At 41.0% G+C, this 20,331-nt stretch overlaps 1 protein-coding gene and 1 long non-coding RNA gene across 2 annotated transcripts in view; one reads left to right on the top strand and one right to left on the bottom strand.

The window, feature by feature from the left end:
* The window catches only part of LOC126997048 (uncharacterized), a 119,081-nt gene extending 109,107 nt beyond the window's left edge, over positions 1-9,974 (top strand). The window contains exon 3 of the long non-coding RNA XR_007751878.1: positions 9,854-9,974. This is a non-coding gene — a long non-coding RNA (uncharacterized LOC126997048). The remainder of the gene's footprint in view (positions 1-9,853) is intronic.
* Positions 9,975-17,522: 7,548 nt separating this feature from the next.
* The window catches only part of LOC126997154 (protein amalgam-like), a 54,550-nt gene continuing 51,741 nt past the window's right edge, over positions 17,523-20,331 (bottom strand). Inside the window, exon 9 of the mRNA XM_050858204.1 lies at positions 17,523-19,206. Within this exon, the coding sequence (XP_050714161.1) occupies positions 19,115-19,206 (92 nt within the window). The 3' untranslated portion in view covers positions 17,523-19,114. The remainder of the gene's footprint in view (positions 19,207-20,331) is intronic.

Below are 20,331 nucleotides of genomic sequence, written 5' to 3'. Positions count from 1 at the left end.
AGTGGGTGTCCGTGGTCCTTAATTTCACCAGTATTAAAAGGTGACGTGGGTGCTGTTAGTGGGTGTTCGTGGTCCTTCATTTCACCAGTATTAAAAGGTGACGTGGGTGCTGTTAGTGGGTGTCCGTGGTCCTTCATTTCACCAGTATTAAAAGGTGACGTGGGTGCTGTTAGTGGGTGTCCGTGGTCCTTCATTTCACCAGTATTAAAAGGTGACGTGGGTGCTGTTAGTGAATGTCCGTGGTTCTTGATTTCACCAGTATTAAAAGGTGACGTGGTGGCTGATAGTGGGTGTTCGTGGTACTTGATTTCACCAGTATTAAAAGGTGACGTGGGTGCTGTTAGTGGGTGTCCGTGGTCCTTAATTTCACCAGTATTAAAAGGTGACGTGGTGGCTGTTAGTCGTTGTTCGTGGTTGATTTCTAGACTCACCTGTATTGTAAGGTGACGAGGCGACTTACTGAGCCCTGTCTTCTTGCATCATCTTCTTACATCATCTTCTTGCATCATCTTCTTACATCATCTTCTTGCGTCACCATCTTGTGCACTGTGGTCTTGCATTATCCACGGATTGTTTGGAGGTCAGGTTATAGATTTACCTGTATTTTGTGTGAGCTTCTTTTATTCCTTTTTTGTTTTATTCGGACTGCTTTTGGCCTACGTAAGTCTTAAGGTAATATGCGAAACCTTCTTTATACCTGTACCTTATAATCATATTTTCATCTTTCTCTACTTTACCTAACTCTCCTTGTGGACTTGACACTTACACCCATATTACAAGTTCTCCAAGATCATTCCCTCATCAGTTCCTTTCCACCTCTCCATTATTTTTCCCTCTCCTTTCTCTTTCCTCCGTCCCATTTTTTTCATCTCTTCCTTTGCCGTCTTTCCTCTTCCCTCACTTCATCTTTATTCCCGTTCCCCCGAGCTTTCTCAGAACCACTCATTCGGGTCAAAGAACACATCCAACATATTACTTTCTCTCTTTTCGTATTAGTATGGCTCAAGAGGAAGACAAAATATAAAGACGTAGAAATGAAGGATGTGATATTTAACGAGGGATTGAACTCGCGTCCTCCTGAACGCGGGGCCGTCTCGCTATCCGTTCAGCCACCACCTCCCCAGTTGGTTGATTTCTGGGTTGGTAATAACTGTCATCTCTTTGTAAGGGTGAGTTGGGAATACTGGTGTTAGGCAAAGAGGAACTCACCTCGTTATCTCGTCTCAGCGCTTATCATCTTCAACCCCTTAACTATTTGTCGACTTACTCCTCCGTACTTAGCTCTTTTTCTCTTCTTAATCCTTCCCTTCCTGCTTCTCTTCCTTCTCCTCCTTTTTTATCTACTTTATAACCTCCTCTTCCTCCTCGTCCTCCTCCTCCTCCTCCTCCTTCTCCTGAACTTACTCCTCCCTACTTAGACCTTCTCTTCTTAATCCTTCTCTTCCTGCTTCTCTTCCTTCTCCTCCTTTTTTATCTACTTTGTAACCTCCTCTTCCTCCTTGTCCTCCTCCTCCTCTTCCTCCTCCTTCTCCTGAACTTACTCTTCCCTACTTAAGTCCTCTTCTTTTCCTAATCCTTCTCTTCCTTCTTCTCTTCCTTCTCCTCCTTTTTTATCTACTTTATAACCTCTTCCTTGTCCTCCTCCTCCTCCTCCTCCTCCTGAACTTACTCCTCCCTTTTTAGGTCTTCTCTTCTTAATCCTCCTCCTCCTGCTCCTCCGCCTCCTCCTCCATTTCCTCCTTCATCTACTTTTTCACTTCCTCCTCGCCTCTTCCTATTCCTCGTTCTTCTCTCGTCTTCCTCCTCTTCCACCTTGTCCTCCTCCTCTTCCCTCTCCTCCTCCTCCTCCTCAACCTAACACGATCCGCATCAATTTAGCCTCTCCTCGCCTTCCTTCACTCTGGTTCCAGGTATCCACGTACAGAGACTCGCAAAAACTTCCTCCCTTCGTTGAAAATGCCTATAATTTTTCCTCTTATCTATACCCTCGTTTCTCGTTCTCTCCTTTCCCTTTTTCCCACCTCCCTTCTCTCTTCTCCTTTCCATAATTAGTTCATTCACGTCTCAGTCTTATATTTTCTCTCCTTCATACCTTTCTTCTTTTCTTTTCAGCCTTCTTTCCTTCATCTTTCCGTCTCTCCTTCCGTTTTCTCATTTTTTTCCCTCCCCTTCCTTCCTCCCTTCTTTTCGAACCTCTTTTCACCTTCATTTTCGTCTCCTTTCCTCCATTTTTTGTTCCCAATTTTTCTTCTTTTCTCATACTTTCTCCCTACTGTCTTTTCTTCGGCCTTTTCGCTTTCATTATACAATCTCTCTCTCTCTCTCTCTCTCTCTCTCTCTCTCTCTCTCTCTCTCTCTCTCTCTCTCTCTCTCTCTCTCTCTCTCTCCTCCTCCTTCTTCTTCTTCTTCTTCTTCTTCTTCTTCCTTCTTTCTTCCTTAATCTATTGCCCTGGACAGCTATGGCCTTCTAAGACTTTCCCCCGGCAGATATGGCCCTGGAAGGAGTCTTTTCACTCTCCTCGTCTTATCTAATGGCCGCTCTTAAGATATGTAGAGCTCCCAGGTGCACTCGTACAAGTAGTCTCGTTATTACATGCCAAGGCTATTTCTGTTTCTTCCCTGTATTCCCATTTTCTGCCGTTCCATTCTACTTGCCTGGTTTTTATGCCGGACTTTGGTGTTATTTGTTTCCAAGACCTAGATCGTGTTGTGACGTAATCTAGTTCATATACGGTAGAGGGACAGTGCGGTTTCTGTTATGTCCTTTCCCCGTTATCCGTTAGTATTTTTTGTGGCTGTTTATTACTATTTAGTGAAGTACTCGAATGAAAGAAAGAGCGACAGAAAAGACAAGGTAAAAGTAGGAGAAGAAATCGGAAGAATTACGTAAGAGGAACACGAAAGAAGGAAGGAAGGAAGGAAAGCTAGAAAACAATAGTAGAAATGGAAGAAGCGAAGAAGCAGAGGAACACAGCAGAAAAATAAAAGAAAGGAAGAGAGAAGCAAGATAACAGTTACAGAAAGGACACGAAAGAAAAAAAAGAAAAAAGAAAGAAAGAAGCAAGTTAACAGCAATAAAAAGATGAGGAAGAAGATTGAGAAACACGAAACAAACACAAAATAATAAAAAGAAAGAACCAACAGCAGCATTAGAAGGAAGAGAAGGCAAGAACAGAAGCAGCAGGAGAGAGACAGACAGACAGACACAGCCACAGACACAGGAACACGAGATAAAGAAAGCACAAAGCAGCAAAACCCGAGCTGGTAACACTGGCGAGGAAGGTTCACGGGACAGTAGCAGGTGATGAAGATGTGGCAACGCTGTGTGACTCCATGGACCACGCGTAATGAGATGCTAATGGTGTGAAGGAAAGGGAGAGGAGGAGGATGAGGAGGGGAGAGGAGGATGAGGATGAGGAGGAGGAGGAGAAGGAGGAAGAAGTGGGACCAGTCAGAGGGGAGAAAAGAAGTAGGAAGGATCGGGAAATAGGTGTAAGAAGGGAAGGAAAGAAGATAAGAGAGAAAAGGAGAAGAGAAAGAAGGGGAAAGAGAGGGAGGGGAGAGGAAGAGGAGAAGAGAAGGCAGAAGTGGAAGCAGTCAGAGAGGAGAAAATAATTAGAAAGAAAAAGGAAATTGGAGTAAAAATGGATGGGGAGAGAAAATACAGGGAAGGAGAATAGAATGGAAGGAGAGATATTAATGTGAAGAGGGAGAGGGATATATAAGGGAGAGGAGAAGAAAAGGGAGGTGAGCAAAGGGAGAACTGGTGTAAGAATGGAAAGGGAGAGATAGGGAAGGAGAAGTAAAGAAGAGCGAATGAAGAAAAAGAATTGGAGAGAAAAAAAAAGAGGGAAGAAAATTATTAGGAAGAATCAAGTTTTTTAATATAAGAGGGGAAGGGGGGAGATAAGAAAGGGAAGAACAGCACTTGGAAGGAAGAACAGAATTAGGGAAGATGGAGGATTTGCATACGTGGAAGGAAAGAGAGAGGAAAGGTATGTATATTATCTCTCTCTCTCTCTCTCTCTCTCTCTCTCTCTCTCTCTCTCTCTCTCTCTCTCTCTCTCTCTCTCTCTCTCTCTCTCTCTCTCTCTCTCTCTCATTAGGCCGCAGTGGAATGCGTTACACAAGTTTGATCACCCACAAACATGAATCCTGGGAGAGAGGAATGTCTAATGATGGAGGAGGAGGAGGAGGAAAAGGAAACGTGTAAACATGGAAATACAGGCAACAGAAAGCATATTCGCTCATTACGAGGTTGCCCGCTTTGGTGATTTAATCTGCTCGACAGCCACTTGGGGCCTGGGGAGCAGATGAAAGCACCTCGATATTCAGTTTACTCCTGATGCAACGAAATGACGGCCGATTCGATTTTTGAAGGAGTTGATGGTATTTGCATTTACTACTTCTGAGGGAAGATTGTTTCAGTGGCGGATGACTCGGTTCGAAAAGAACTCCTTCCAATGTCTGTGTTACATCGACTCGACTGAATGGGTAAACCGTTGTTTCTAGTTCTTGAGTTTTTTTTTTCAGTTCAAAGAATTTGGAGTAATCGACATTATTGAACTTTTTCAGGTACTTGAAGACATGAATCATATCCCCTCGCATGCATATTTTCTCCAGTGTAAAGAGATTGAGTCGCTTGAGTCGTTCCTCGTATGGTTGAGCCCTTAAGATTGGGATCATCTTCGTGGCGCGTCGTTGAATCCTTTCCAGTAAATCAATGTCCTTTCTGTAATTAGGAGACCAGTACTGTACTGCATACTCGAGGTGCGGTCTTACCATGGAATTATACAAGGATAGCATCACGTCTAGCGTTTTACACTGAAGTTCCTCGCTATGAACCCGAGCATAGTGTTGGCTTTGTTATATGCTTTTTTACAGTGATTCGCGTGTTTCAGGTCACTGCTGATAGTGACTCCAAGATCCTTTTCCTCCTGCATCGCCTGCAGAGGTTTCCCATTCATGATGTATGTGTGGTTACTATTTCTGGACCCAATGTGCATGACTTTGTATTTGTCAACATTAAAGAACATTTGCCATTTTTCCGACCATTCGATAATGTGTGAGGTCTTTCTGGATGATTTCTCAGTCAGTCTTTGTGAGTACCTTTCCACCCACCTTGGTGTCATCAGCAAATTTCGATATTATGGATTTCAGTCCTGATTCTAGGTCGTTGATATATATGATGAGGGGAATGGGTCCCAGCACTGACCCTTGAGGCACTCCTTGGTGGAGGAGGAGGAGGAAGAAGGTGATGAATATGAAGATGACTTGATGATGATGAGAAAGAGGAGGAGGAGGAGGAGGAAAATAAGAACAATAACATCAGTAAGAAAAGAGTGGATGGAAGCAGAAGAGGAAGAAGAAGAGGAGGAGGGGGAATGGGAAGAGGAAGAAGACGAAGGAGAAAAAAGGAAGAAGAAAGAGCAGCAGCAGCAGCAGCAGCAGCAGAAGAAGAAGAAGAAGAAAAAAAAGGAGAAGAAGAAGAATAGGTAGGAGAAAAAGAAAAGGAGGAGGGGGAAAATAACATGAGGAAGAACATAAATAAGAAATGGAGTGGAAGGAAGAAGAGGAGAAAGAGGAGAAGAAGCTGGAGGAGGGGGAAGGGAGATGGAGATGAAGACGGAAGAGAAGAGTTCCGAGATGAGAGAGAAACAAATGAACAGGAGGAGGAGGAGGAAAAAGAAGAGGAAGAGGAGGATGGGGAAAGAGAATATATAGTGGGACGTTATTTCAAGAGGAAGGGTCGACATTTTTTCCTCTCTGTGAAGGGAAACAAAGGAAGAGGAAGGGGAGGAAAGAAAATAATAACCAATAAATGACTGAAGGCAAGAGAAACAGGAAAGGAATGATTAGTCTCAGGAAGTGGCAGAGGAGGAGGAGGAGGAGGAGGAGGAGGAGGATAAAAGAAGAATGATTTTAAGGAGAACCATGAAAGTGAGTCAGAGAAAGAGGAATACGGAGAAGAAGAAACAATAAATAAAGAATGGAAGGAAGGAAAATAGAAGTAAGGAAGAAGGAGCTTTGAAGGATATTTGAAGAAGAAGAAAAGTAAGGGAAGGAGGAGGAGGAGGAGAAGGAGGAGGAGGAGGAGGAGGAGGAGGAGGAGGAGGAGGAGGAGGAGAAGGCAGTGATAAGCAAAAGGAAAAGTAAGGAAAGGACGATAAGATAAGAAGAAGAGAGAAGAAAGAGTGAATGAGAAATTAAAGAAGTGGAAGAACACGCAAATAAGGAAGGAAAAGGTAAAAGGACGAATGAAGGAAAACATTATAGAAAGCCAGAAGGAATTATTTAGGAGTTTGATAAGTAGGAAGGAGAAGAAAGATAGGAAAGGGAAAAATGATAAGAAGAGGAAGAAACGGAGAAGAAAAACCGTAAAGCAAATATAACGAATTAGAAATAGGTACGAAAGACGAAAAGTGATAAGTGAAAGAAAGAAAGCGAGGGGAAGAACAAGACAACAAAAAAAAAAGGGAGAGAGAGAAACAATAGAAAAGAAAAAAAAATATGAAGGGAAGACAGTTTGAAATAAAGAACGAAGAAAAGAAGAAAAGAAGAACGAAAATATGTTAATGAAAATTCTCGGAAGGACAAGAAACAGAAAATGAGAAAGAATTGAATGAGAGGAAGAAGGGAGACTTGAGAGAGAGGTGGAGGAGGAGGAGGAGGAGGAGGAGGAGGAGGAAGAAGACGTTTGATTTCGAGAAGGCTTGAGGGAGATGAAAGCAAATACAGAAAATATGGAAATTCAGCTCCGAGAAATATTGCTAGTCATTTGTACTATCTCTCTCTCTCTCTCTCTCTCTCAGTGCTAATTTTGCTCATTTATTTGTTTTTTTTTTCCTTTTTTTTCTTTCTTTTTTTTCCTGTTCCCCTTCTTTTCGTTTTTTTCTTCCTCTTCTTCTTTGTTTTCTATTTATATCTTTAACTCGAGTTCATTTCTTTCATCTTTCTCTTCTTCACATTTTATTCACATTTTCAATTATTTTCTCGTCTTTTGCTTTTTGTCTCCTTAATGGAATTCTTTATATACTTTTTTCTCTTCTTTTTTTTCTTTCCTTTTTACGTGATTCTCGGTAACGGCTCCAATTTTCTTTTCTATCTCTAATTTAATTGTTTTGCTTTGAACACTCTCTCTCTCTCTCTCTCTCTCTCTCTCTCTCTCTCTCTCTCTCTCTCTCTCTCTCTCTCTCTCTCTCTCTCTCTCTCGATTTAACATTATTTTTTGGTGATTTTTTTGGTTTTATTTTAGCTTTCCTTGTTTTCTTTTTTTCTTTTTTTATTCTTTCATCGTTAATCATTTCGTTTGTTGCTTGTTGATTTCATTGTTTCCTTTTATCTTTCTAACACTTTTAATTATTTTGGCAGCCAGTCTTTTTTTTTTTTTTTACGTCTTTGTCTGTTTATTGTTTTCATCGGATTTTTTTTTTATTTCTTCTTTTATTCTTTCATAGTTAGTCTGTTTGTTTGTCTTTCATTTATTTTTCCTTGAATTTTTTCTGCATTTTTAATTATTTTGCAGCAAGTCGTTTATTTTCTTCACGTCTTCAACACTCTTCTTTTTACAGGATTATTTTTTTCTTTCCCTCTTTTATTCTTTCATAGTTAATCGGTTCTTATCTATTTTCTTCCTTTGTATTTTTCACTCGTTTTTAATTATTTTGCTTGCCAACCTTTTCTTTCTTTTTCATTACGCTTTTGACACCTCTTTGCCCATGGGACGGAGGATAATTATTGACGAGAAATTCTGCTTCAGAGTTTATTAGTAAGGGAGTGAAAAAATGAAAAGACTGGATAATTCTTGCATTGGAAAATTGACTAACTTTCCAGAACATTTTCGGTAATATTCTGAAACATTTCGGCATTCAAACACACACATTTCACAAGGCTTTCGTAGAGATTTGGAACATTTCAAGGGGTAGTTTTATGACCCTGGTAGTATTTTGACCCTTCTTCTGTACCTTGAACCTAAAAAAGCAATTATTTGAACCCGACTGAGAATACCAACCGAGTACACACATTTCCCAAGGCTTTTGTAGGGGTTTGTTACATTTCAAGGGGTAGTTTTATGACCCTGGTAGTATTTTGACCCTTCTTCTGTACCTTGAACCTAAAAAAGCAATTATTTGAACCCGACTGATACACATTTTGGTTCTCGATAACGGCTCCAATTTTCCTTTATATCTCTAATTTTATTGTTTTGAGAGATTTGTTACATTTCGAGGGGTAGTTTTATGACCCTGGTGTGAGTTTTACCCTTCTTCTGTACCTTGAACCTAGAAAAGCAATTATTTGAACCCGAGTGATATACTTTTTGGCGTGTGGAAATACTTGGTGTTTGAGGCAAAAACTGAGACTACCAACCAAGCACACGCATTTTCCAAGTCTTTTGTATGGGTTTGGGACATTTCCAGAGGGTAGTTTTATGATCCTGGTGGTAGTTTGACCCTTCTTCTTTACCTTGAACCTAAAAAAAACACCATTAGAACCCGACTGATGAACTTTTTAGCATTTGGAAATATTTGATGTGAGAGGCAAAAGAATCTGAAAATACCAACCTAGCACACACATTTTCCTAGTCTTTTGTATGGGTTTGGGACATTTCCAGAGGGTAGTTTTATGATCCTGGTGGTAGTTTGACCCTTCTTCTGTATCTTGAACCTAAAAAAAACACTCATTAGAACCCGAATCATACACTTATTCACAGATCACAAGACTTTCGTAAGGATTTGGCACATTTCCAGGGGTAGTTTTATGACCCTGGTGGTAGTTTGACCCTTTTTCTGTAACTTGAACGTAAAAACACACTCATTAGAACCCGACTCTTACACATTTTGGCCTTTGAAAATACTTGTTGTGAGGGGGAAACCGTCGAGAATACTAACTTTAATACCCGAAGTAAACAGAACATTATTATTTTTCCGTCCAGTACATTATATGAATACCATCAAAATTATTACTTTCGGCTTGGTGCAGTATATTCCCTTAATGTTATGAAGCTCAGCGGAGAGTATCAGGAGGGAAAAGTGAAAGAGCAAATAAAAGTACAATTAATTATTCTCCTTTGTCAGGCTTGTGCGACTTTTATTACTTTGGTGGAGAAGCGGCATTTAGACCAATATTCTGTGGCCTACATTTATCATTTATGTTTATTATGTGAGTTTTGAGTTTGCCTCGACGAGTGTGTGTGTGCGTGTGTGTGTGTGTGTGTGTGTGTGTGATGTTAATAGGAATAGGAATAAGAGGAAAGAGGAATTGAGGAAGAAGTACAAAACGAAAATAATATAAAAAATAGAGAATATAAGAGAACAGAAGAGAACTTTAAAGAGGAAGAATATAAGAGAGAAGAGAAGAGAAGAGAAAGAGGGGGAGAAATAGCTTGAAAGGAGAATGGGAACTAGAAGCCAATTAATAAGAGCAAAAAGAAAAGAAAAAAAAACGTTAAAGAGGAAAAATAAGAAAGAGGAAGAGAAGAAAAGAGAGAAGAGGAAGAGAAAGAGGGGAAAAATAGCTTGAAAGGAGAATGGGAACTAGAATCCACCATATAAGAGCAAAAAAAAAAAAGACGTTAAAGAGAAAAATAAAGAGTAAGAGAAGAGAAAGAGAGGAGAGAACAGGAAGATGAGGAGAAACAGCTCGAAAGGAGAATGGAAACAAGAGACCACCTGACAAAAGACCAGAAAAAAATAGAGACCAACATAATAGCAAATAGATATCAAAAGAGTCAACGCTTTGGCAGGTGTGAAAATGGGGAAGACAAACAAAAACGTGCAGCGGGGTAAATGAGGGTAGACGTTTTCTGTTTACCTTCCCGTCGGCGACCCGTGACCGTCTTTCTTCTTTGTTTCAGGGGACGCAGCAACACCCGCCCGCCCCCCGCCTCACCTCATCTCACCTCCGTCCTGTCCCCCGCCAAGCCGTCAGACACAGGTAAGTCTTCTATTCTTCCGGGTGAAAAAGGGATCTTCTGGACCTGTGAACTGATGGAGGAAGGAAGGTAGGAAGATAGGGAGGAGAAGAAGGAGGAGGAGGAGGAAGGGTGGGATTGTGAATGTGATGCCAGAGGTGAAGGGAAAGGAGGATTATGTCTGTTTTGGTGAAGGATGTTGGTGTGGTGTATGGCAGAAGGGTGAAGAAGAGGAGGAGGAGGAGTAGGAGAGACAGATGCTGATGATGGCGGTAACTCTGGGCGTGAAATGAAGAGGGAGTGTTTTTGTTTTGGTTCCTGTTACGGTACGAATGTTGTCTTGTGTGTCGATGGATGGTGAGGGAAGAAGAGTGGTTAAGGCGTGTGGATTTGGGTAAGGAAATGGCTGAAAAATTTTAGAGGTCTTATATTTTGACATGTGGAAGAGGAACGAATGAATAGAAGAAGATGGAAGAAGAGGTGGAAGAGTAAAATTTAATGTTTCCATGTTTCCTCGTTCACTTACATTTCCTCTTCGTTCTCCTTTATCCTCTTCTCTCATTTTTTTTGTTATCATCTTTTACTTCTCTTATATTAGTCGTCATTATCTGCCTTCTAGTTTCCATTATCCTTTCAAGCTCTTTATCCTCCCCTTCCTCTTCTTTCCTTTTCTCCTCCTCCATATTTTCTCCTTAAAGTCATCTTCTGTTCTGTTCTCTTGTCCTTCTCCTCCTCCTCCTCCTCCTCCTCCTCCTCCTCCTCCTCCTCCTCCTCCTTGTCATCCTCTTCCTTCCACTCTTCCTTCCTCCTTTGCTTAAGAGTTAAAAAGAAGTCACTGAAAATCACACGAACACACACACACACACACACACACACACACACACACACACACACACACACACACACACACACACACACACACACACACTCTACGAAGAAAATAAAAGGTCACAGAATAGAGCTACAGCTATAGACGCTGAAGGGGAGACCAAAACAAACGGCGATTAATCCCTGCCATTGAGTGTGCGTCCAATAAATGTGTTACGTAATATTTTAATCACTCGAGGCAATATTTCAAAACTATTAGAGTATTCAATTTTGTGTAGAAGTGACTCTGTTGGTTCTCTCCCTCTATCTATTTATCTATCTCTATATTTTCTTATCTATGTATCTATCTATCTGCATCTTTCCTCCCTGCCTCCTTCCATCCAATCTTTTTTTCTATCCTTCCCATACACTCTCCCTACCTTCGGTTCTTCCTTTTCTCTCTCTCTCTCTCTCTCTCTCTCTCTCTCTCTCTCTCTCTCTCTCATCATCCTACAACCGCGGAAAACAATTAACACACACACACTCAGTATATAATTATCTTCACATAATTATCGCAGATTTCAAAATAATTCATGGGTAGAAAAAATCACCCACCTTTTATTTTGTTTTGTTTTTCAACTCACCTTGCTAGCGGCCTCACCTGTATCGTCCGGGTGACTTTAATTCCCAAAATGTGTCTATTCCCTTGAGAGTTTTCATCACTTACATAATTAAAGGAAAATACCGGGAAGACAGAAAATCGGATGAGGTATGTTTTCCCGATTTTCCTGACCAGCTGTTTTTCGATGTGCTCAGTTCGTAACATGATAAAACCCCGAAGCGAGTGTTTGTTTACGTCTCGTGTTATCAGTTTGCAGGTCGGGAAGTGCGGCCAGGTGTGTGTTTTGTTTGATTTGTTTTGTTTTGGCTGCATTTTGCTTTAATTTCGTTATAAGCTAAATTTTGTGGTATTTTTTTATAATTGCTTTTTTTCACATTAGCTTCATTATATTTTGCTTTTTTTTTGTATAAACTGCGATTTGCATTAGTTTTACGTTTTTTTTTTTTTACATGCTGCGTTTTTTTTTCTTCCTTCACTCAATCAAAACTCTTACCCTGTTCACTATCTTTGTTGGTTGCGTATTTCATAGTCATTAGCTGCTACATTTTTTTCTACGATCGAATTCTTCATTTTCCGATAATTATTTCTCTAACTATTTCTTCCTATATATACCCGTGTCTTTCTTTTACTCACCCGTATTAAGTTTATTGCTATTTTCTCTTCTTCAACTTCTTTTCAGAGGTAATTCACTGTCGTGTTAATCTTGGGATGGATTCTTGTGGGAACGGAAGGGAGGGAGGGAGTGAGGGAGGAAGGGAAGGAGGGTGGGAAGGGGAAGGAAGGAGAGGAGGACAAGAAGACGAAGTAAAAAGAAGGAACGGAAGAGAAAACGTGGGAGGAGGAAAAGTGAAGAAGAGCTAAAGGATGTGAGGGAGGAAGCGGAGAGAATGAGTAGGAGGGAAGGAGGAAATTAGAAGGATGAAGCAGAAAGAAGGAAATGAAGAAGCCGTGGGAGGAGAGAAAAAAAATGATGGAGGGATACGAGAGAAGAGAGGGAGAGGAGGAGGAGGGGGGAGGATTGGAGAAGTAAGAAACAGCAGCAATAAGAAAAGGAAATAGAATAAAGCAGTAAGAGAGAGAATACAATAAAATAAAAGGGAGAAGAAAAATAGGAAGGGAGGAAGGAGAAAAAGTTAAACAGAGGTACTTTGAGGAATGAACAGAAAGAAGGAACGGAAAAAACGATGAGATTAATTAGAGAGAGAAAAACAACAACAACAAGAGGGAGGAGAAAAACAGAAAGAGAGGAAGCGGAAAAAGTTAAACAGAGGTACTTTGAGGAATGAACAGAAAAAAAGGAGAGAATGAAAAGCAGTTGAATTAGAGAGAAAACAAGAAAAAAAAGAAAACAAGAGGGAGGAAAGGGAATGAGGGAGGGAGGGGAAGGGAGGGAGGGAGAGGAGGGAGGGAGGGATGGAGGCAATGAGGTACTGGAGGTAAGTAAAGCAGCTGCACATGGAAAGCCTTTTATTATAATATAGAAACATTTATAGCAAAATAGTTTCTTTTTCAACACTCGGACACTGACCAACCAACAACCAGCCTCAGAACACACACACACACACACACACACACACACACACACACACACATACATACACATACACCCACACCCATGCACACACGCACACAAACATACATATACACACACTCACCTTCACCGCGTTTACATGGCTCGTGTACGTTTTTTTTATAATCATGTGCACCTCCTAATACACATGCTGTTAACGGTGTGTGTACGGTTTTGCTGGCGTCTACGTTATACAAGTCTATCATGTACACCTTTTAACGTGTAGGTTCGTTATACATGTACACCAGCGTGATGTTTTAGGGGTTAGACAAAGGGAGAAGTATTAGTAAGGGTGTATTAGTGAAGTATTAGTTAAGGGTGAATTGTGATGAAGTAAAAGGTTAAGTATTTTACTGATGATGAAGAGGAAGAAATGTGCGTGGTCAAGTCATGTCGGGTTTAAAACTGGCAACAATGGGCTTTTTTGTATCCTTCTTAGGGTGTGTGTGTGTGTGTGTGGGGGGGGGGGGGGGGATTGAGCTGCCTTCCTTACTGTAAAACAAAAAAACAAAACAAAAAAGTAGAAACCCATTAATTGTCGAAAAGTTTAGGACACAGTGAGGATCAGACAGAAGCTCACGTGGTCGATAACTTTCCGTGCATGACAAGGTGGAGAGGCGGGATCAGAATCTTTGCCGGTGGAGCACAAATTATTTCTAGGAAAGTTCAGGTCAGTCAGAGGACCAGGTGGAGATAATAAAACCTTTGCCGGTGTGTAAGATGGAGCACAATGACATCAGAACGTTGGGAAAGGCCTTGATCCTGCAGTAGACTAGTAATAGCTGATAATGATAAAAATAATGATAGTGATGATAATGATGATGATAGTGATGATGTACACCAGCTTACACGCACACACGGTTAACATACATGAGTAATATTTGCATGTACAGTTAATTTACATGGCAGTTAAAGTTACACCTGTGCGTCTATTCATGTACGCCGGTCCTCTCCGTGTACGTTTAAGAGCCATGCAGAGTTAACCTACATGTGTGTAAATCCATGTGCGCGTTGTCTCCACGTACACGTAACAACCATGTATGTACGCATTATTGAGACGCTATATGTGCGCCTCGTGTCTTGCCATGTACGCACAGCACGTGTACGCCACGGTCCCGGTATATACAGTCATGTACACGGAGGTTACATACATGCATACATACATACACACGCACTAGAGGATCGACGCCACCAGCTGGCTTACAAGAATGGAACAAACAGTCACTTTTAAACAGTAATTTTTCAACAGCCACTCCACAACAGTCAGTTTTCAACATTCCCTTTCTAAGTTTCTTTTCAGTATTCATTTTTCAAGTCTCCTTTCAACAATCTCTTTTCAGCAGTCATTTTTCAGCAATCATTTTTCTGCAGTCACTTTTCAACAGTCACTTATAAACAATCAATTTTTAACAATCAACTTTTCAGCAATCATTTTCAACAGTTACTTTTCAACACTCACTTATCAAGCCATTTTTCAAGTCACTTATCAACAGTTATCTTGGAACAGTCTCCTCGAAGCAATTATTTTCAAACAGTGACTTCGAAACACTTACTTTGAAACACTTTTTTTTTTGTATAACAGACCTTCAGATAACCTCTAGTCACTTCGAAACAGCCACTTTGAAACACTTTTTTTAACAACAGACCTTCAGATGGAGTAACATTTTTTGCCATCCCCAGAAATAAATATTACCCTTCAATTACTTCAGGACACCCACTTACAAATGAAACAGACATGGTACACTTTTCTTTTAGCCTTTTTGATGTTTAGCGACGCGATTAGTTTTCTTTTCACTCCTACGTGTGGTTTGAAGAGTACAGGAAGCAGCGGAGAAACAATGATACAAAGGGAAACTGGTGTGGAGAAAATAATGGGAAAAGTGAAAACAGCAGTAGAAAAGGAAATAATGGAATGAACAAAAAAAGAGGAGATAATGTAACAAAGGAAAAGAATGCAGAAATAATAGAAGAAAAGGAAATAATTGAATACAGGCAAAGAAAACTGGAATAATTGTATAAAGGGAATTAATGGAACATAGATATGGAGAGAAAGAAAAGTGAAAACAACTGTAAAAAAAATGGAACAGAGAAAGTAAGATAATAAAATGTAGCAAAAAGAATGGGGAAATAAATGTAGATAGAGAAATAGTGGAACATAGGCAAAGAGAATGGGAATAATAGGGAAATAATGGGACAAAAGTAAAGAAAGATGAAACAATATAAAAGTAAACACTAGTAAACAGGGAAAGCGCGGTACAAAGGGAGAGTGAAATGGGAAGTAATGGCATAAAGGAAGCCAGGTAAAATGTCCGAATTCACACCTGCCTGCGCCTCACCTGTAATTCCCTCGGGACCCAGGTAAGCCATGCAGCCTCTCGTTTAATTCCAGGCCGCGCGCTGCTCCGAGGAAAGGTGAGGTGCGAAGGCCGAGGAGGGGAGATCAATGTTTTTTTTTACAACAAAGGAAGCAACTCAAGGTAAAAAGTTAAAGACAAAAACAGAACAAAGAGTATCATGACACCTCTCCACCCGAAATTGACCTCTTTTCTGTCCTGTCAATCTTTTTTTTTGTTCGAAGCAGCATTTAGTGGGCCTTTTTATGAAGTAAGGAAGTAGCTCAAGGTCAGAAACAAAGACAAAAACACAACAAACAGAGTATCAAGACACATATCCACCCGAAATTGACCTCTTTTCTGTCCTCTCATTTTTTTTTTTTTGTTCGGAGCAGCATCTAGTGGGCTTTTTATGAATTAAGGAAGCAACTCAAGGTCAGAAACAAAGACAAAAACACAACAGACAGAGTATCAAGACACCTATCCACCCAAAATTAACCTCTTTTCTGTCCTCTCATTTTTTTTGTTCGAAGCAGCATTTAGTGGGCCTTTTTATGAAGTAAGGAAGCAGCTCAAGGTCAGAAACAAAGACAAAAACAACAACAAACAGTATATCAAGACACCTATCCACCCGAAATTGACCTCTTTTCTGACCTGTCATTTTTTGTTTTGTTCGGAGCAGCATCTATTGGGCCTTTTTATGAAGTAAGGAATCAGAAAAAGGGCAAAAACATAGAAAACAACAACAAACATTATATTAAGACACCTCTCCACCCGAAATTGACCTCTTTTCTGTTCTGCTCTCGCTCTCTCCCTCTCTCTCTCTTTCCCAGCACACCACATACTAAGACCGATTTTAGAGGTAGAGAAAGAGAAAGTGGCAGACAGACAGCCAGACAGACAGACAGATATACACGAAGCAAGATAGACAGACATAGACAAGGTAACAGACATACAGAAAGACGAACATACAGACAAAGAGACAGAAAAAAAGAGAAGAAGGAGGACGTTTACTAAATGATATGGTGTTAGAATAGGGAGCGGATTAAAAAAGAAAGAAAAGGGAGCCAGGAAGAAAATCACAGACAAAGAAGGAGGAAGAGAACGATGTAATGAAGACAGAGGAGGGAAGAACACAAGCAGGAGGAGGAGGAGGAGGAGGAGAAGGTAGAGCAGGAGGGACGGTCAGCAGAAGGAAGAAAAATGATGCTGAAAATAGAAAGAGGGAAAAAGCCACAAAAAAGTAAACATGAAAGGAAGTATATGCATTTAAATTCGTACCTCACATTCCCTCCTTTGTCTGCCTGTTAATGGTTTGGGAAAATGCAATAGAAGTCGTGTGGTGGAAGAGAAAGGAGAACGGGGAATAAAGGAGAGAGATTACTGGAGAATTTACTCTTTAAAATTGATGTGTGTGAGTGCTTGTGTGAGTGTGTGTGTGTGTGTGTGTGTGTGTGTGTGTGTGTGTGTGTGTTACATATAATTGCATTTAGCGCCGTAACTAGGGTCAAGTCCAGGCCTTCATATGTTCTCTTAACTAGTTGCAGCAAACACACACACACACACACACACACACACACACGCACACACACACACACACGGCGAGAGAGAGAGAGAGATAAATAGAGAGAGAGCGAGAGCGAGCGAGAAAGATTTTATCCTCTCGTTAGTGACTTTTATACCCTCTCCGTCTTGCACTTTTATGAATTAACCCTCACTCCGCGGCCCTCTCGACTCCTCGTAATTGCTCTCTTGTACCTTTCCTCGTGACTGTAAACCCCGGGAACGACTCCGCTGTGACTCGTCTGCTGAGGGGGCTTACTGGCATGTATTTTCCCTCCCCTGGTGTTCCTTATTACAGCTTATGTTCTAATTGGCTGTTACGCGCGGCTTGTACTACCGTGTCCCCTTTGCTCCTCTCTCTCTCTCTCTTGTCCTATTGGTTCATTAATACTTCCTCTTGCTGTAATGGACTCTTTGGTAATGGTTGTTTTGAGTTGCTTTTCTTGGGATGGGTTCTTGTCAGTTCTCTTTGTCAAACTACCTCGTTAATGTTTCTCAGGACTGTAACGTAGTCTTCGATATCGTTTTTTTTTTTTTGTGTGTGGGGGAAGCTAGTTTTTTTTATTGGTCTTTGTTAGGTCTCCTCCAGCCATCCTACGTCTCATTAGTGTTTCGTCTTTATGTAGCCTACTGTTCATGCCGTTTATCTTTAAGTTTTTTCTTTCTTGGGATGGATTTGTGTCATCTCTTCCTCTGCCTGTCTGCTTCTCGTAAATGCTTTCTTTCTCTGCAATGTTTACTTTCATACCATTTATTTTTCTTTCTTTCTTTCTCTGCAATGTTTACTTTCATACCATTTATTTTTCTTTCTTTCTTTCTCTGCAATGTTTACTTTCATACCATTTATTTTTCTTTCTTTCGTATTGGTCGCGGTCATCTCTCTCTGCCAACCCGCGTCTCTCGCTACAGGTTTCTACATCACACCTTCTCTTTTTTTCTGCTGCTTTAATCATCTTTCCGCGGTATTAGTCTTTGTTACCTCTCTATGCCAACCCGAGTCTCTTGCTGCAGGTATCTCTCACTTTCCTTTTTTCTCCTCTTGGTGTACCTTTTTCATAACATATATCTGAAGAAAATGAAAGTAACTGCTCTTTTGCTAAATCTTTTTCCACTGGATTTTTATTTCATGGCTCATTATTACCCTCTCCGCCCACCTGAGTCTTATTTCTTGCATCTTTTTGTCTTTTTATTTTACTCCTCCTGGTGACCTTTTCATATCACTTTCCAGGTAGTAACTGAAACTATTAAACTTTTTTCTTTCTTCCTTTTAATGGATTTTTATTTCATGGGTCGTTATTACTTTGTACAGGTTTCTTTGGGTTTCTCTCTTTTTGCTCTTTTTACCTCAATCAGCTTCTGGTTAATTAGTTTTCGTTCATGGTTGCTTTATCCGTCTGTAGCACGTTTTATTCTTTCCAGTACCGTTTTCTTTTCCATTGTCTCTACTTCTGCTTACCTCTCCTTGCCTTTTGTTTTTTTATTGTTTGTCATTAATTCATTTTTTATTCATTATTTTAGATTATGACGCGTCCTCTTTTCCTCCTTGATAGCTACTTCTCGTTTTATTTTCCTTAGTTTTAATTGCGTCCTTTTCCTGCTCTCTCTCTCTCTCTCTCTCTCTCTCTCTCTCTCTCTTGTGTCTTCCGTTAGTGGTCAATTTGTCTTCATTCCGAGTTTCTTTCGCCTGGTTTACGTCTTGTCTTTTCTGTCCTCCTCGGTGTCTCCTTTCGTTTTATTTTCTTACCTCATGCTAACCTCCTCCTCCTTTTAGTGGTTTTCATTCTGTTATTCTTTTATTGTGGCTTATTTCCTCTTGCTGTTTACTATGCTTTACTCCCCTTGTCTTTATATTCCTCTTTCTTCTTTTGCTTATTCTTTTTTATCTTCTTTATTCGTTTGCTTCCTCTTCTTCTGATTCCTTTTTCCTCTTTTGATTTTTTTTTTCTTCCTCTTTCCTCCATTGCTTTTTTTTATTTCTTCCTCTTTCCTCATTTGCTTCCTCTTTTTCTTCCTCCTTCCTAGTTTGTTTTCTTTTTTCCTCATCTTTCCTCGTTTTCTTCCTCTTTTTCTTCTCTCGCTTCCTTTTTTTTCTGCTGGTTCTCTTCTGTGTGCTCTTTGTGGCGCTCCTCAAGTCCTCTCAGCTCCCGGCTCTTCCTGTCATCTCAGTTTATGGTGTCTTAATCTTTTCAACTACTTATGGCTAACCTCAGTACTAGTGGCGTTCTTCTACGAGTATATTGCTGTCATCCCTTCTTTACCCTTCTGGTGGCTCTCCTCCCCCTGTCACTGGCGGCCCGTCGTGGCTCCTACTAGAGGAACAGGTGGGGCGTCCAGAGTGCCCGGGCCAGCAAGGGAAGCAGGGCCGCGGTCACGTCTCGGAGTGGCAAGGACGCGGCGCTGGCTGTTGGCAATAAGAAAAGAAGGTTAGGGTTAAGGGAAGGGTGGTGGGGGTTAGGTAATTTTATTGATGTGTTGTTTATGTGTATCATGTGTGTGTGTGTGAATTGTTTTATGATGTTTGTATTTGAATTGTTTAACTAGACTGCTACTACTACTAAGACTACAACTACAACCACTATTACAGACACTACTACTACTACTACTACTACTACTACTATTACTACTACTACTACTGTTACACTGCATAAAAGAAACCTTCCCTTTTTTGAGAGGTTTCATTTCGTGTTGGCAATAATACTTTTTATAAATTTCTGTTTTTGTGGCTTTAGTTTCCCCGGGTTTTGTTCCATAGTTTTCTTTTGTTTGTGTTGGTATAAAGTATTGCGAGTGTTGCCAAGGGGAGAACACAGAGCCCTGGGCGGCCACACAAACACTGCTCCCCTCTTCTCCCATTCCCTCCCGTCCCCTCCCTTCACTCCGTTTCCACTCACCCCGTCTCACCTCACTTCCCCCACTTCCCCTTACATCCCCTCACTTGCCTCCCCTCCCTCCCTCCCCTTTCTTTCCCTCTCTGCTCTCCCCTCCCTTCCCTTCCCTTCCCCTTCCCTCCCCTCCCCTCACTTCATCTCCCCTTCCTTACTTCCTTTCCCCTCTCCTCTCCTCTCCTCTCCTCTCCTGCCCTCAATTCACCTCCCCTTCCTTACTTCCCTTCCCCTCTCCTTCCCTCTCCTCCCCTCCCCACACCTCCCATGCCCTCCTCTCACTTCCCCTCACACCCCTTCCTCTGATCCTCATTTCCTCCTCGCTCTGTTTCTCCGACTTTGTTCCCCATTAATAACCAATTTTTTCCCCCTTCACCAACTTTTATTGACTCCCATTTTCCCTCATTCTATTTGCTCCTCTGCTCCCTCCCCTACCCTCCCCATTCCTCCCTTCCTCTGACCTTCACTTCCTCCCCGTTCTGTTCCTCCGACTTATTTTTTATCAAATTCCTAACCGACTTTTTTTTTTTCACTTTCACCTTTTTAGTTCTCCCTTTTTCCTTCACTCTCGATTTTTTTCTTCTGTTCTCACCTTCTCGCTTTCTCTCGTTCCTCACCTGTATTTTTCTCCTATTCCGGCCTCC

The sequence above is a fragment of the Eriocheir sinensis genome, chromosome 11, assembly GCF_024679095.1.
Source record: "Eriocheir sinensis breed Jianghai 21 chromosome 11, ASM2467909v1, whole genome shotgun sequence".
Classification (NCBI taxonomy): domain Eukaryota; kingdom Metazoa; phylum Arthropoda; class Malacostraca; order Decapoda; family Varunidae; genus Eriocheir; species Eriocheir sinensis.
Note: the sequence above shows the minus strand (reverse complement) of the source record. Positions and strands in the feature narration are given on the sequence as shown.